Source organism: Chelonus insularis, unplaced genomic scaffold (assembly GCF_013357705.1).
Source record: "Chelonus insularis isolate UGA/USDA-ARS -01 unplaced genomic scaffold, ASM1335770v1 contig_139_pilon, whole genome shotgun sequence".
Lineage (NCBI taxonomy): Eukaryota > Metazoa > Arthropoda > Insecta > Hymenoptera > Braconidae > Chelonus > Chelonus insularis.
Genome location: NW_023276379.1, coordinates 579,838 through 593,967, shown reverse-complemented (window position 1 = coordinate 593,967; position 14,130 = coordinate 579,838). Strand labels below are relative to the sequence as shown.

Below are 14,130 nucleotides of genomic sequence, written 5' to 3'. Positions count from 1 at the left end.
TCATTATTTTTGGAAATTTATTCCTTCTAAAATAGTATAGACATTATGTATAATTAATTTTTGATGATTTTACTAGATATTAAATAGAATTAGATTGGAATTACTTTGCTGATGATTGTGCAGAATAATCAACTTTAGGTTCTGAAAGAATATGTAAAAAATAATATTACAGTTTTCATTGACAAAAAAAATATCAAACTATATGATTAAAGTTTACCTTCGAATTTAAATGTTGGAAACTTTGTCATATCTACTCCTGGACCACCTCCGTATTGTGTAGCAATTCGATCTAAATCATTTTTTAATTCTCTTTCAAGTTCAGGTGAAGGATCAACCATTTTTCCTCCTCTTGATGAACAAAGTTATATTCGATTGATTAATAAACATGACAAAAGTATTTTTATTTTCAATCATACTAATATACGAAACATTATTATTTCTTTATTTTCAAAATTTATCAAAATAATATTTTCTATTATTACTTACACGCTTTTTGCTTTGTATTCTCTAATTTTATCCAAAAATAATTGTTGAATTGGATCTGCTACTTTCTGCATAGCAGGTGCCATTATTCCAATATTTCTTTTTACTAATTTTGGAATGCCAATAGCCCGTGGAGTAAGCATGATGAATTCTGAAAATTTTGTTGCAATTTTATTTGATATTAATTCACAAAACTGTCTGAAACACTGATTATCTTACGTAATGATAAAAGAGGTTATATTTAATAGTACAACTATCAATTAATGAATAACTCTATTAAATAATTAATATTGCTCTATATATTATAATGTTACTAGTTTTTTAATACATAAAATTAAGTAAAAATTGTTATTTAATATGAAAATTTTTACCGTGATACTGACTTCTCAAGAATCAGCTGCTTTCGTCAATATGGCGACGAACATATAAATGCAGAGCGGTATACTTGTGGTAAATTCGAAATAAAATTCATAAAGTATTTTTAACAGCCATCAAATTATTAACTATATTTTTTAATAATACATAAATAATATATTACAAATATTCAATGACATAAAATCAAGTAAATAATATTTTATTTCATTATAAAAATCATTGTAGCAATTTTATTAACCTACAATTGATAAAACATTTCTAATCATGGACAAATTAATGTGTACTTTAATTATTCCGTGATAATTTAATTCGAAATTAGCGATTGTATTTTCCAAAAATAATTATTCAGTTGTTTATTCTTTATATTTCGAAAATTTTCGATTATATACAGAATAAGAAATTTTGACAATTTAAAAACTGGAAATAACATTATCGACCAATCAGTGAAGTAATCCCCCACCTTGACCCTCCTTAACTTCCGGTACAGTTTCAAAGTAAAACACAAACACATATATCGACACACAAGTGAATAGTAATGCTAAGAGTATAGTAGACAAATCGGTTGGTTAGCGCGGCAACAGAATTGAGTCAATTGGCGGGGGCAAAGTTTTGTCGAGTCGGTAAAGGCTAGGCTGCTTCATTCGTTTCATTCTCAGTTTCATTCATGAACGCATGAACGTACTGAGGCTGTCAAGACGCTATAGAAAGTCATTTTATAATAATAAAGCGTCTTTATAGTGTAAGTCAAAAAAGAAAAAAAAACGACTCAAAGTGTAGAGTGATCCGTACTAATGTGATTTACACGTGATTGTGATTATTAGAAGTAACAAATAATTTTTACTATTAAATAGACATAAAAATTTTAGTGTAAAAATAAGAATAATTTTTTAAAAACGTTTTTAAATCTCATTATCAAGTTGACTTTTGATATTCAAGTAAAAATTTCAATTATACTATTGAATACTGAAACGTGGATTGATATTTTTAGATCAATTATTTTTTAAAGGTAACATACCTATATATATATATACAGTTTGAATAATTATACATTTTTTTATTATACTTACCTCGCGGACAGTATCTATCTTTGCTAGTGATTGTAATGATTAGTCAGGCATGACGAAAAGAGTCATTAATAAAAAATACACTATTCAAAATTCGTTTTTTATTCTATGAATTATGATTCACATTATGAGAACTAATTTTTATGTATTATTTTATTTCGACTGTTATTGTTACGTAACACTAGATGAGTTAATTAACTAATTATCGTATTTACAAGTATCCAAGTTAAAAGATTGATTTTATTAACCGGTTGAAAGATACCATACATTTTTATAAAAACAAAACTTGGAAGACGGTATAATAACACACACCCTGATCTGTAAATCGCGTGTTTTTAATTCGTTAGAAATAGAATCATAAATCTTACATACAAATCGTTTGTGATATATTTTCATACTATTTTAACAACGAATTATTCGAACTAAAACAATTTAAAAAATCAGTTTACATTCGGAGCATTTATTTAGTATATTTATTATTTTTTTTTATTTCATTGAATGTTTACTAAGCATATACAAATATTGGCTTGGTTAATATCGTTGTTTATTCGTTTATTTTTATTGAAGTAAGAAGTAAAGTTGAAAGGAGAGAAAAATGAAGTAAAAGAATATTGAATTGTAGTAGGTTGAGTTTTTGTAAAGTTTCTTAGGATCACTTGGACCTTCTGGCATGGCAACGTCGCGATAATTCACTTCTTTCTCTATTTCTCATTCTCTCTCACTTGTGTCTGATACACTCAACGTTTTACCAAAGCTAAAGCTAAAGTCCCATAGGATTTAAAGTGAGAGTAGGGGAAGACGAAAGCGTGGTAGAAACTAAACTGACGAAAGAATATCAAGAAAAGATGCTTCCAAGCCTTCTCTTTGTCTCTTTCATTTTTTTACATCTTTCACTCTTTAAATACAGTAGAACTATTTCATTAGATAAACTTGGGAATTAAGCTAAAATGGAAAAGAGTGAATTTCTTTTAAATACTCTGATAATCAAGACAGCAAGGCATGAAGAAGGAACAAGTGAAAAAATGATTTTACATTGGAAATAATCTGAGCTATAAAAAAAAATTTTCAAGCTCGATAACAATTGTTTTAACCACCCAAGTTGTTGGAGACTCATGTATCATCATCATATATTATATAAACTTGGATGCGGGTGGTTATTCTAGCTTCTTGAGTCTCTTCAGTTCGAATCTTGAGCCAATTTTCTCATTTTGTATGGCCTTGTTCATCTTGCTACATACTTCATATTTTATGTATACTTAGTATCTTATTAGACCATAGTTACTGTATAAAATCATTTCAAACATTTGGCTTAGGTAATTTTGTATTTGACATAAAGCCACCATTTTCTTCTTTTTTTAATGTTTTTGCTGTAGAAAATTTTTAATACAATCTAGATCTTTTTTTCTTTTTAGTAAACACCCATTTTTCTTTGTTCGATCTGCCTCTTGAATCTTAGGACCCATTTTAACTGTTGTGTTGCCATGACCATGCCATCAGAAGATGTGCTTACATTTTACTTCATTTTTCGAGGTTTTTTAAAAAATCATTCTATGCTAGTCTAAATATTTTTAAAAGAAAATCTCTAATAGATTTTGGTTAGAAGGTACCAAATTACTGGTTAAGAATCTCCTGGAAATTTTTTTAATTATAACTATGGTCAATTTTCCTAATTTACAAAGTCAACACAGTTGAAGAAATATCCATTTAGGCTTAATAGGAATATGAACTTTCTCAATGGACCGACAATCAATAAATGAAAATAGAAGTTGCTTACATTATGATAATTAAATCATACGGATAAAATAATTAATTGCGTGGTTAGATTTGTTCTGATAAATGACTCGATTATTTTTAGCCGATAATAGACGACTGTATTGATTTTACCAATCAGATAAAACGCAGCTGGGGATTCACTGAGTTATCTCGAATGAAATAGGTAACAAAAAATTAGTGCAATCTTACGATATATATTCATTCTGTGGTAAATGTTCTTGGAAGCCTGAACGTGATCTTACATGATCTTATATGGATTTAGTACCATCGAGTTTTTATAAATGATCTCGATGGGGTATGTGTGATAACGGTAAGCTCAGATTATTGAGGTCTTAACCTCTTATTTTACCACTTTTGGTGTCATTAATGGACTTGAAAAATCATTTTCATTGCCAATAGTTTTCAACTGGTTTTCTTTTTTTTCCAACACTCAATCATTTACGTATAAGCTAATTATATACATTCTCTTACATTGTATAATTATTTTGTGACTGTAGAATACATGAGAAAAGTTAGTTGAGTTTTAAAATTGTACAAAAAGTAGAAAACAACATGAGTGTGTGATTTGATCCTTTCCCTCCACTTCAATATACATAATACTCCATATAAGTTTAGGACCGGGCTCTTCTGTTAAACCGTGAGAGAATTGATGGTTAAAAGTATATAGCTGGGTGTCTGGTCCTTTCCATCCAAGCACTTTTACACTCACCACCTGTCGTTTAAGCGGTCAGAGTAACCTGATCTTACTTCGTAACTGCTTCAAGACTTGATTTTCGGTCATATTCGCCATTTGAATTTTTTCAATACCACCATCTATTCTAAATATTATTTAATTATTAAACAATTTATTACTAAAAAAGTTTTATGTTTCTGTAAATAATTTTTTTTAAACACACATTTCTATAAGAAATAGAAAGTTTGTCTAGTAAAAATTCCTTAAATTTCAACGACTTCAGTGATGATGACCACAGTCGTCCCTAGTTCCTGGCAGGAGGCCTTTAAAATGTGTCTAAAACGTTATATTAGTGTTAGGATATCCGATTTTTTTGGAGTTGGCTTTTATGGCACATGTGTTTTACGGATGTTTCCGGAGACTTCTTAGCTAGTATGTACATGTGGATTAATGTATACATCTATAGAGTCTGGAGAATATTATGTTTAACAAGAATTTATTTCTTCAGTGCAATAGTGTGTATAAACAAAAAAGATGTTTATAAACAAATATAATATTATTCTTATTTGTCTTTTTAGAAATAACATGGACATCGAATCCTCGCTCTATGACTACGACGAGGAGGATCACTTTTACGAGGAGAACCTTGTAACTAGAAAAGGATATTTGGCCGGCTATTGGTCCCCAAAAGTGAGTACTTTTTATCAATTTTAAATTATTAAAAAATAAAAACGATGTGCTATTTTGGAAAAAATTATAAATGTCTTGGAGTTGAAAGTTTTGGTAATTCAGGGTACTTTGTATTAAATGACTTTATCTTTTGTAAATATGAACTGATGATAAGGAAACGTATTTTATAGAATAAACACAATTATTCAAACACTTACCTATGAATGAATAGCAAGTAGAATTGAAATAAATGTAAAATTAAGTATATGTTAAAATATACCAGTACATTATTTAGATATTTTTTAGTGAAAAATAATTTTATTGTACGAATTTTGTTGATATTTTTAGATAAATATGATGGAGCAATAATAATTTTAAAAAAATCTCGTCCTAATCTATTTTAATCATTAGATTTAGTCAACTAACGATGATTGATATTGTATAATTAAATTCAACTTAAATAAATATAACGAGCATAAAGGATTAACCTTCACATTATTATATTATTAATTTTAGTCTTGTGTCATTTAGTTGCAACGTATGCACTTTACAAAATTCTTGAGAAGTAGATACTATTTCTGGCCAGTTAAACTTCCATCTGATCTTACTTAAAAGTTTTTTAACCTTTTCGATAAATTTTTCCTTGATTTATATAATTTTTTTTTTCAAAATTACATTCTTATTACTGTTATTATTATTTTTGTTAATTGAAAATAATTAGTTAAATATAAAACTTTAGTTGTTTGCATAAAAATAAATTCCTCTCTATTTCAGTAAAAATTTATTTCAACGTTTTAAAAATTTAGTCACTCAAATATAACATTTTCGATTAAACTATTTTAGTAAATGATATTTTATCTGTTTCTCAGATAATTTTATTTTCAACATTTTTTTCGGAATTCATTCAGATTTTTCAATTACGTCAATTGATATTACAATTTGTCATATTTTTACTCTTTGCAGATATGAATTTGATTAAATAATAATGAAAAGTGAAAAATTAAATTTACGGAATGGAAAATGACTCTTTAAAGTTATTGATATATTTGGAAATAGAATGCATGAATGAGTTATTTCAGAAAGAAAGAGAGAGTATGATAAATCCATTCTGAGGGTTGACTAATTAAATTTGCCAGAATAGTACGCCATTACAATTGATTCATATTTAAGCAAAGGATATGAGAGTGAGAAATAAGAGAATAGAAATTTCAACATAGCAACCGAATTTATATTTGTTCAATTCAAATTTCTCAATCGATGAGAGACAAATACATTTAAATATGCTATCAACTACTTTAAATAAAATCACACCTGAATTCATTTCGAGATCTGGTTAGCTAGTTGTTGAAGAGATTTTTTATTCATAAACATAATTAAATAAGAATAAATAAGAGTTTATTATTAGATCGCAATGCTGATAAATATCTGACTAATTTAATATAGATCTGGTTTCCAGCTTTAAGTAAAATTAAATATTAAAGATAATAAGGTTTTTTATTATTAAAAAACCGTAAACATTTATATTTTATCATTGTCGGTGAATAGATATATGTATATACATTATTTAATAAAACAAATAAAAAATATGTTGACACGTATTAGATAATGACAACGTCCTACAATAATTCAAATACAATTATCTTAAGCTGCAAAGCAATTCCAATAGCCTTTTACGGACCCTCTCAAGCGTTTGTATGTAAGAGTGTCGATAACTGCACATCGTGTGTGAAATTGCACGCCCTTGTTGCTGTTTCACCAACGCAAGTTTTACAATCAAGCCATTTTAACTCATGAATCTCAAGATTTCAAGTTGATGCTTTTTAACTCATATGCCTTCTATGCCATAACTCTTATTAATTAATCTAATAATTATTTTTTTATACTTTTACTTCGTACATTAGTCTTTTTTTTTATCATTATTTTTATTTGTTAAATATCTAAGTATATAGTGTGTCCCTGGATACGTTTAATAAATGAGGTTGATACAATTGTTTAAGTGTGAATACAGTGACCATAAGTAAAACTACTGTTTTTGAATGATGATAAGTTTGAAGTTACAATAAATGAATGTTCCACTGCTTGAATTAAATAATTATAAAGGCGAATGAATAAAGAGTGATGTTATTGAAAGTGGAAAAGATTAACTGTAAATAGTAGGGGGGGAATTTTTTTTCAGTTATAATTATTTTTCATTATAGAAAATAAGTAGTTATTTAAAGTAAATTTGATAAATGAATGAAAAAATGAATATTACATGATATTAGAGGCCCAGATCAAGAGTGGTTGTACTTAATCAAAAGACGTGGTTTTATAAATAGTCAATTTATAAATAGTCATCTGTAACGAGTGCGTTTAGTAGTGAGCTCTGTTCTCATATATGTACTTGATCATTTTTCTAATCTTCAAATCTTCAACATATTCATTAGATATTATATCTTAATTCTCTGAAACAGAGCACACATATATTCAAAGAGAAGGGGAAAAATGACAAGATAGTCATATCATGTACACATTATCACTTGTTCTTTTTCTCTTTACTCTCTCCTTCTCTTTCCCTCTTCCTCATCTTTGCGACGCTCTCGTATCATTGCATCACTATACGGGCGTTTCATTCAGTTGCGTGCCCGCATGAAGGTCAAGCGGTCGTAGTTTACTGTCTCTCTCAACTTATAAACTATCACAATTCAACCATCATTTTATCTCACTTGTTTCTGCGAAGTTCCTTCTTTGACTCTTCGGCTCTTTCCGTTTACCATTTCCCCTTCTCTCTCTCTCGTCTTCTTTACAGCCCTTACTTCTCGTTCTCTTTGTCCACCAAACGTGTTCGTTGAATCATCCCCACTCTTACTCACATTTGAAAACAACTCATGAACTTGGTTCATTCATACTTTTGCCGCATGAGACTCTTTCTTTGCACAACTGTCGTTTTCTTACCTATCGATCTTATTGTTATCATTAACATTCTAATTAACTCTAGTCAGCAGTAAAAGTCATTTTCAACTTTTAAGATTTTTATTATTATACACGACATTCAGCTTTCTCATTTTTACGATTTAACTTTGACAGTTTTAAATATCATATGGATTTATATAATAATACCTTGATAAATAGAAATAAGTTTGAACTGAAAAAAAAGAATTCGTTAAATATATTTCGCAAATCTCAGTATACATAAAATTTAATTTATCAAAATAATAATCTTCAATAAATTATTCACTCTTAATAATGTAATATTGATTTAATAATTAACAAGTTAAACAGGATATTCAACTACAGAAAATAATAACAGTTATAGATATATTTATACAACTAATAATCATCAGTTATTATTCATATGTTTTTTCTTTTAATTTAACTGCCAATGAATATTTATTATTAATTATATATAACTATAATAGCAAATGAAATATTTTAATAGACAAGATAAATACTTTGGTACTTTCTTAGAATAAAGAAAGATAAGTAGAAAAGATAAATATTTATGAATGTTGTTTTAATAGAAATAATTTTGATTGATATTTTTTTTTAGAGTGATATACGTGGATCGAATGCAAATTTAGTATGCGGCAGTCTCAGTAACAGTGGTGTCAAGATGAGGATGGCCAAGTATATTAAACAAGAATTGACGTCTGATGCAGAAGAAGAGAGTCTAGTGCCTTCACTTACTAATAGATTTACTTCAATGCGGAAAGTTCCATCTCTATCCGATCTTTCTGATCCAGATAGCTCTTTAGGTAAGTCATTTAAATCATTTCTTAAATAATATGTTGCTACAAACAAAAAAATTATTTAAACGATTTTCCCGTAAAATTCGCTTATAAATAGTTAATGGCAATACAGACTGTGTCGTGGTTTAGTTAAATGATGATATTTAGTCACTTGTGGATGAAGAACGTGTTGTGCACGATCAAAATACAGCGAGAATTTACGAATTGGATAATCAGCAGCATCCTCATTAAGCTCCCTCCACACTACGCCCCCGTCTTCCCTTCTCTTTCGTTGTACCATCAGTCTGTCTAACGCATTCTACAGTCACAATGAGCGTGATAGACGACAGTTTTATCATTTTTTTCACGTGGGTTCAATTCAATTTTCGTTAATACAATATGTCTATATTAAAAAATTTTTAATCTAGATTTTTCTGTAAAATGTAACGTCATTTTTTTATTCCATTCTTTAATGAGATATTTATAATTTATCCAATCCAATAACAGACAATATATCGAATCAATTACATAAACGTTATTTATTAATATAAAAAAGAAATATTGGACAAATATTCTTATTTAAACTCAATTTAAAATATTGAATAATTTATTGAACACTAATCGTATTTACAACAGACAGAGGATATTGAATTAAAATAATATACGTAGATAAATCATGAGAAAATTGATAAATATCTGAAGGAAAATATTTTATACGTAAACATAAAGTTATGTTGGAAAGTACCAACGATTAATATACAAGTCGAGAGGATAAAATCATACTCAACCATAATTGAATAGATAAATAAGTCGAAATCACTGAAAATTAGAAAAGAAATAATTTTATTTTAAGATATGTAATTATTTTTTCTCATACACAAATTCGTTTTGGATGGTAGATTATTATGGTACGGAGTAAAATGATTAAAATATCAATTACTTCGTATCCAAGTGTTTGTTATGATTGGTATTATTTTTTGAAATGATAAGATGTATTATTGATATTTTAATTGGTTATGGGCACCCACACAGATTTCTTTTATAAAGGGTTGAATGTACTGTATAGAATAAAGAAACAAGATGACGGCTATTTTTATCACGTCTTGAGCACTCGCATCGTTGTCGTGAGTGCATTTTCCGAGTTTTCATGTGTATTGAATAATTCACGATAAGTTTTTCTCATAAGGATAAAAAATGCAACACCTATCGACAAAACACTTCTTATATTGCAGCTTAGGTTCTCTTGGACGCACTTGGATGCTTATATTCAAGTGTCCAATAACAATCATCAATCTATAAATGTTTTATGTTAATATACCCCATTGTCCTCGCGACATTGAAGCTAGTTCCAACAACAAATTCATTTTTTTCTTTTTATTTATTTTCATTTCATCACTTCACACATCTACCTTCTATCAGCTTACCTAACCTCTGTGCGTCCTATAAATAATTAATTTGATCGATTCTACCGATTCCAATACTATACAGCAGTTTGTGCATTTTAAAGTCCTTTAGTATTCTGCGAATAAATTGACGAAATAAAATAACTAAAAGGCATCGGCGATTTTTTGTTTTCATCGGTAGCTGATGCTGTTAAAAGGTCGGAATTAATCATGTCTAGCTCTTCGTGGTTCAGGTCACGCCCTGTAGTTAAAACAACAGTGAAAAAATAAGAAAACAAAATGGTGGTTTTATAATTCTAAGAATATTCCCTTGTTGGATGTACAGAAGGGTATATACAATTTATTCCAGACAAACGGGTACCGGATGAACGTGCTTGGAGTATTCAAGGGCTCGTGTCTTTATTGCCATCTTTATCTTACGTCATATTTACCTTTCTTACTTTCATTATTTTTCAATATATTCATAATTTTTAAAAAATCTTAACACAATTAAAAGAGTATCCATTTCGAGGCATGAAAAATGGTATCATAAAGATAAATAACATCTTTTGAGTCTCATTGTGCTGAAAGTAGTGAATGATTTGAAAAAATATTTTTTCGCGCCCGTGGGAGACCTGGTGAGACTAAAGATTCATGGGAAAAAAGAAAACCTGCGGAGGACATGATAGAGAAACCTTATAAGCGCATCATGAAAAAGAAACGAAGATAAAAGATAAAGTGGTCGGCATATTGCGTGGAATATGTAACCACAGCTGTGCGTGCGGTCTGCCTGGGTCCCAGAATCTTCGGACCTTCTTTTTCTTTCTACCAAGCAAACCAGCCTCGCCAAATAAAGTTCTCACGTTCCTCTTAAAGTTTTACATTCAGTTAACATGTTTGATCATGACAAACAAAATCTTAAGGTTTTTTTCCAGTTTTTTCATTGATTTAAAAGGTTCGGTACCTAGTAATTATTATTGATTAATAAACGATTATAATATTTTATATTTTAAAGAATAAAATCTATTATATCACTCTAATAAGAAAATTCATGCTCATAATTGATGATGTTTCATTAGTTTTATTCTTTTTAAAATTAAAAAATTATTCTAAAATTCATTATTAATCACTATCGCCATCTGATTATCTTCTGTCGGTAAATAACTATGATATTGTATTATCTCAATTTAATGTGTGATGGCGTTACTGAGCATTCAAATGATGGACTTGTCGGTAAATGTGGAATTTCCTATTCATTCATTATATTCAACAAAAAATACGAATAAACAATAACAGCGATAATAAATAATGTAAATAGGGAAAGAGAAAAGTTGCAAATCAACTTCAGTCTCACGTTAATTATATGCTTACTACATACATACAATGACTTCAATATACTTTAGTTATGAGATTAAAATAATAATATTAATTTAATTTTTTTCATTTCATTCATAAAGTCGAAAAAAAAATATTATTATTTGTTGATTATTTTTTATTGATTTTCTAGTTTGAAATAAAATCTCTATCATAAGTGAGAATTACTCATTAATTTAAAAAAAAATTTTTTTTCCTAAAAAACCGTTGATTGGTTAGTATAAACGAGTTTTTGAATATCTTCTCTCACGGTAGTACGTTTTTCTGTCATATTAAGACTTATTTTTTTCTCTTTTTGATATTATCCGTTGGCGGCCGGACGTTAAGGTTTTGTCTGAACACCCGTTGAGACAGGTATAGCAACAGGTTGTGACGTCATTAGAAACACCACGTGCATTCTCTTAACGTTTAATCATTCATTCATAAAATGTAACTTATAAAAATTGATAATATCCGTTTGTAGATATACTTTAAATATTAGCGTAATACATACGTACTTTAATTCCACAAAACCATTCAATTTGCTAAATTTCTCATTCACTTTTTCTATATTGATAAACAAACATCATTTTTTTTTTAAGATTTGTAAAAATATTATTTTGTATTTATTATTCGAATATTAGTAAATATCACACAAAATTACTTAAAAAAGAAAAAGAGTAATAAGAAGAATAAATAATTTCTGATATTGAATGCTTCTCATGGAAACTTTGTTAATGAGTACTTTTATAATGATTATAAATTATTGGATATTAATTTAAAAAATTGAGAAAAAGTAAAAGCAATAAGATGTGAAAAAAAGTAAAGAAGCGGAACTGCAAAATGACTGATCATCCATCACTCGGATATCAAAGTTGGATTGACTTCCGGTATAAATCGTGATGTAATATGTGACAGACACTGTACCAGGCGCCAGATAAGTACAAAAGAAAGAGATTCAAGCATCAGGTAAAGTGGACAGGTAACATTAAAGACACGTTTAAACGGGATAAGATGGCGGAGACAGAGAACTCATAGTGGGAGAGTTGGAGAAACGGTTGATTTACACGACAAGGCAGAGGGGAAAAGAGAGCGCGTTCCCACGATCTCATGAATGAACTCGCGTGGCTTCGGGGTGCAGAGTGGGGTATCTACTCCCCTCAAATACTATTATAGGGACTACTTTCTAACTTGATGAAAAAATTTGGCAAAAAAGATCAATAAATTCATTGATATCGTTTCCAAAAGTTCCTCACGTAATTACCTACTATTAATAATCTTGTGAAACTTTTATTATCTGATTTTCATCAAATTTATTACTCATTTTATTCATTTGTATATTAATTCAATTCACCATAATACTTGATATATTTCATTATTTTTAAATGATGCTAATTATTAGTTTAATTACATTAAACCTCAAGCTTGAAGGCAAATGAACTTGGTGTTTTGATATTTAAATTAGAATTAAATTTTTTTTAATTGTTACAAATATCAAAGTTTTAAACAAATACAACTAATTATGGAATCATTTACAAGATTGTTTGATACAAAATAATAAATAATAAAAAACAAGAAAATTGATGGTCCAAAAAATGAAGTTTTTTTTCGATCAAAGAGATTGTTTAGTTGATGGAATAATGATAAAGATTCAGAAGATGATACTTGAACACTTTCTTTGAATAACCTCGAAGGGCAAATTAAAAGACATTTATAGATGTTGAGTTAATTTAGGCTGTAATAGGTTCATCATTGAATTGTTTAAAAATGAATGCTTATAAATTGGTAGAGAAAAGAACAATCTCTATTACACAATATATAGAGGTATATATATATATATAATTTGAACTCTTAAGCGTAGTCAAGGCAACAGGAGACATAATTGCGGCTATGTAATAATGTAGAGTAGCTTCAGGGCCAACTTGAAGCCGTCCCTAACTCCCTACACACATCTCTTTTCTCTCCATTACATTCTCCTCTTATATTATTCCTCTTCTCGCAATATCATTTTTTTTTCATTCTGTTACATTTATTCACCTTTCTTTTTTTGTTCATTGACTCTTTCAGCTCATCTCCGTAATATTTACTTCATCTTTATTGTCTATTATATTACACTTTAATTTCACATTAATAATTGCGTAAAAAATAGGGAATCATCAGGTTGGCTTGGTACGTATAGGTACAATTTTATGTGGACAATTGATGGTGGTTAAAATAGTGGTATAAAATATTTTAGCTTGAAGGTATAATCAAAGATACAGAGTAGAGTAAGAGAGACAAGCTGGTGTAACTAGTTTTTCTGTATGATCCAGAGGATGAATGAACCCGGCAATTTGTTGGGAGCGAGGACCCCGAGAGTTCTCTTCTTAGCTATTCTAGACCCATTATCTCGGTAATCTCAGCAGCGATACAACAACTTGTTGCTTCGTATGCTCCTACCGACTAAACATAATCTATAACTAAGATCCTAGAGATGTAGTTGTGTTCAAAGCATCCGAGTATCGCATCAATTTCAGCCAAAGTGCCTTTGCTTTGAACACCTGCATCTTCAATGGCATTTTTATCACTTTTCTCAAATAAATCCTAAACAATATCGAGTGACAATTTAGATTTTCATGCTCCATTTATATATTACTTTGATGCAAAGTACT

The 14,130-nt window shown here is 28.8% G+C and overlaps 2 protein-coding genes across 8 annotated transcripts in view; one reads left to right on the top strand and one right to left on the bottom strand.

Moving 5' to 3' along the window:
• Positions 1 to 2: 2 nt before the first annotated feature.
• On the bottom strand, positions 3 to 1,019 carry LOC118074909 (ATP synthase-coupling factor 6, mitochondrial-like). 3 transcript variants are annotated; one of them, XM_035096460.1, is made up of 4 exons: positions 867 to 1,019; positions 487 to 634; positions 218 to 348; positions 3 to 141 (listed from the first exon to the last, which is right to left on the bottom strand). In XM_035096460.1, exons 2-4 carry the CDS (start codon positions 624 to 626, stop codon positions 101 to 103), a joined length of 312 nt encoding a protein of 103 aa, XP_034952351.1. In that variant the 5' UTR covers positions 627 to 634; positions 867 to 1,019; the 3' UTR covers positions 3 to 100. The 3 variants fall into 3 exon arrangements, with proteins under 3 accessions (XP_034952351.1, XP_034952350.1, XP_034952352.1); XM_035096459.1 differs by having other exon boundaries at positions 855 to 1,005; XM_035096461.1 differs by lacking the exon at positions 867 to 1,019 and adding an exon at positions 703 to 842.
• A 390-nt stretch (positions 1,020 to 1,409) lies between these two features.
• Positions 1,410 to 14,130, top strand: part of pnt (pointed) — a 41,225-nt gene continuing 28,504 nt past the window's right edge. Inside the window, exons 1-3 of one of the 5 annotated variants that reach the window (XM_035096455.1) lie at positions 1,410 to 1,864; positions 4,947 to 5,058; positions 8,567 to 8,771. In XM_035096455.1, coding sequence (XP_034952346.1) covers positions 4,954 to 5,058; positions 8,567 to 8,771 — 310 coding nt within the window. In that variant the 5' untranslated portion in view covers positions 1,410 to 1,864; positions 4,947 to 4,953. Of the gene's footprint in view, positions 1,865 to 3,887; positions 4,006 to 4,946; positions 5,059 to 8,566; positions 8,772 to 14,130 lie in introns of those variants that run through there. The other 4 variants (XM_035096451.1, XM_035096454.1, XM_035096453.1 and 1 more) reach the window with 4 other exon arrangements.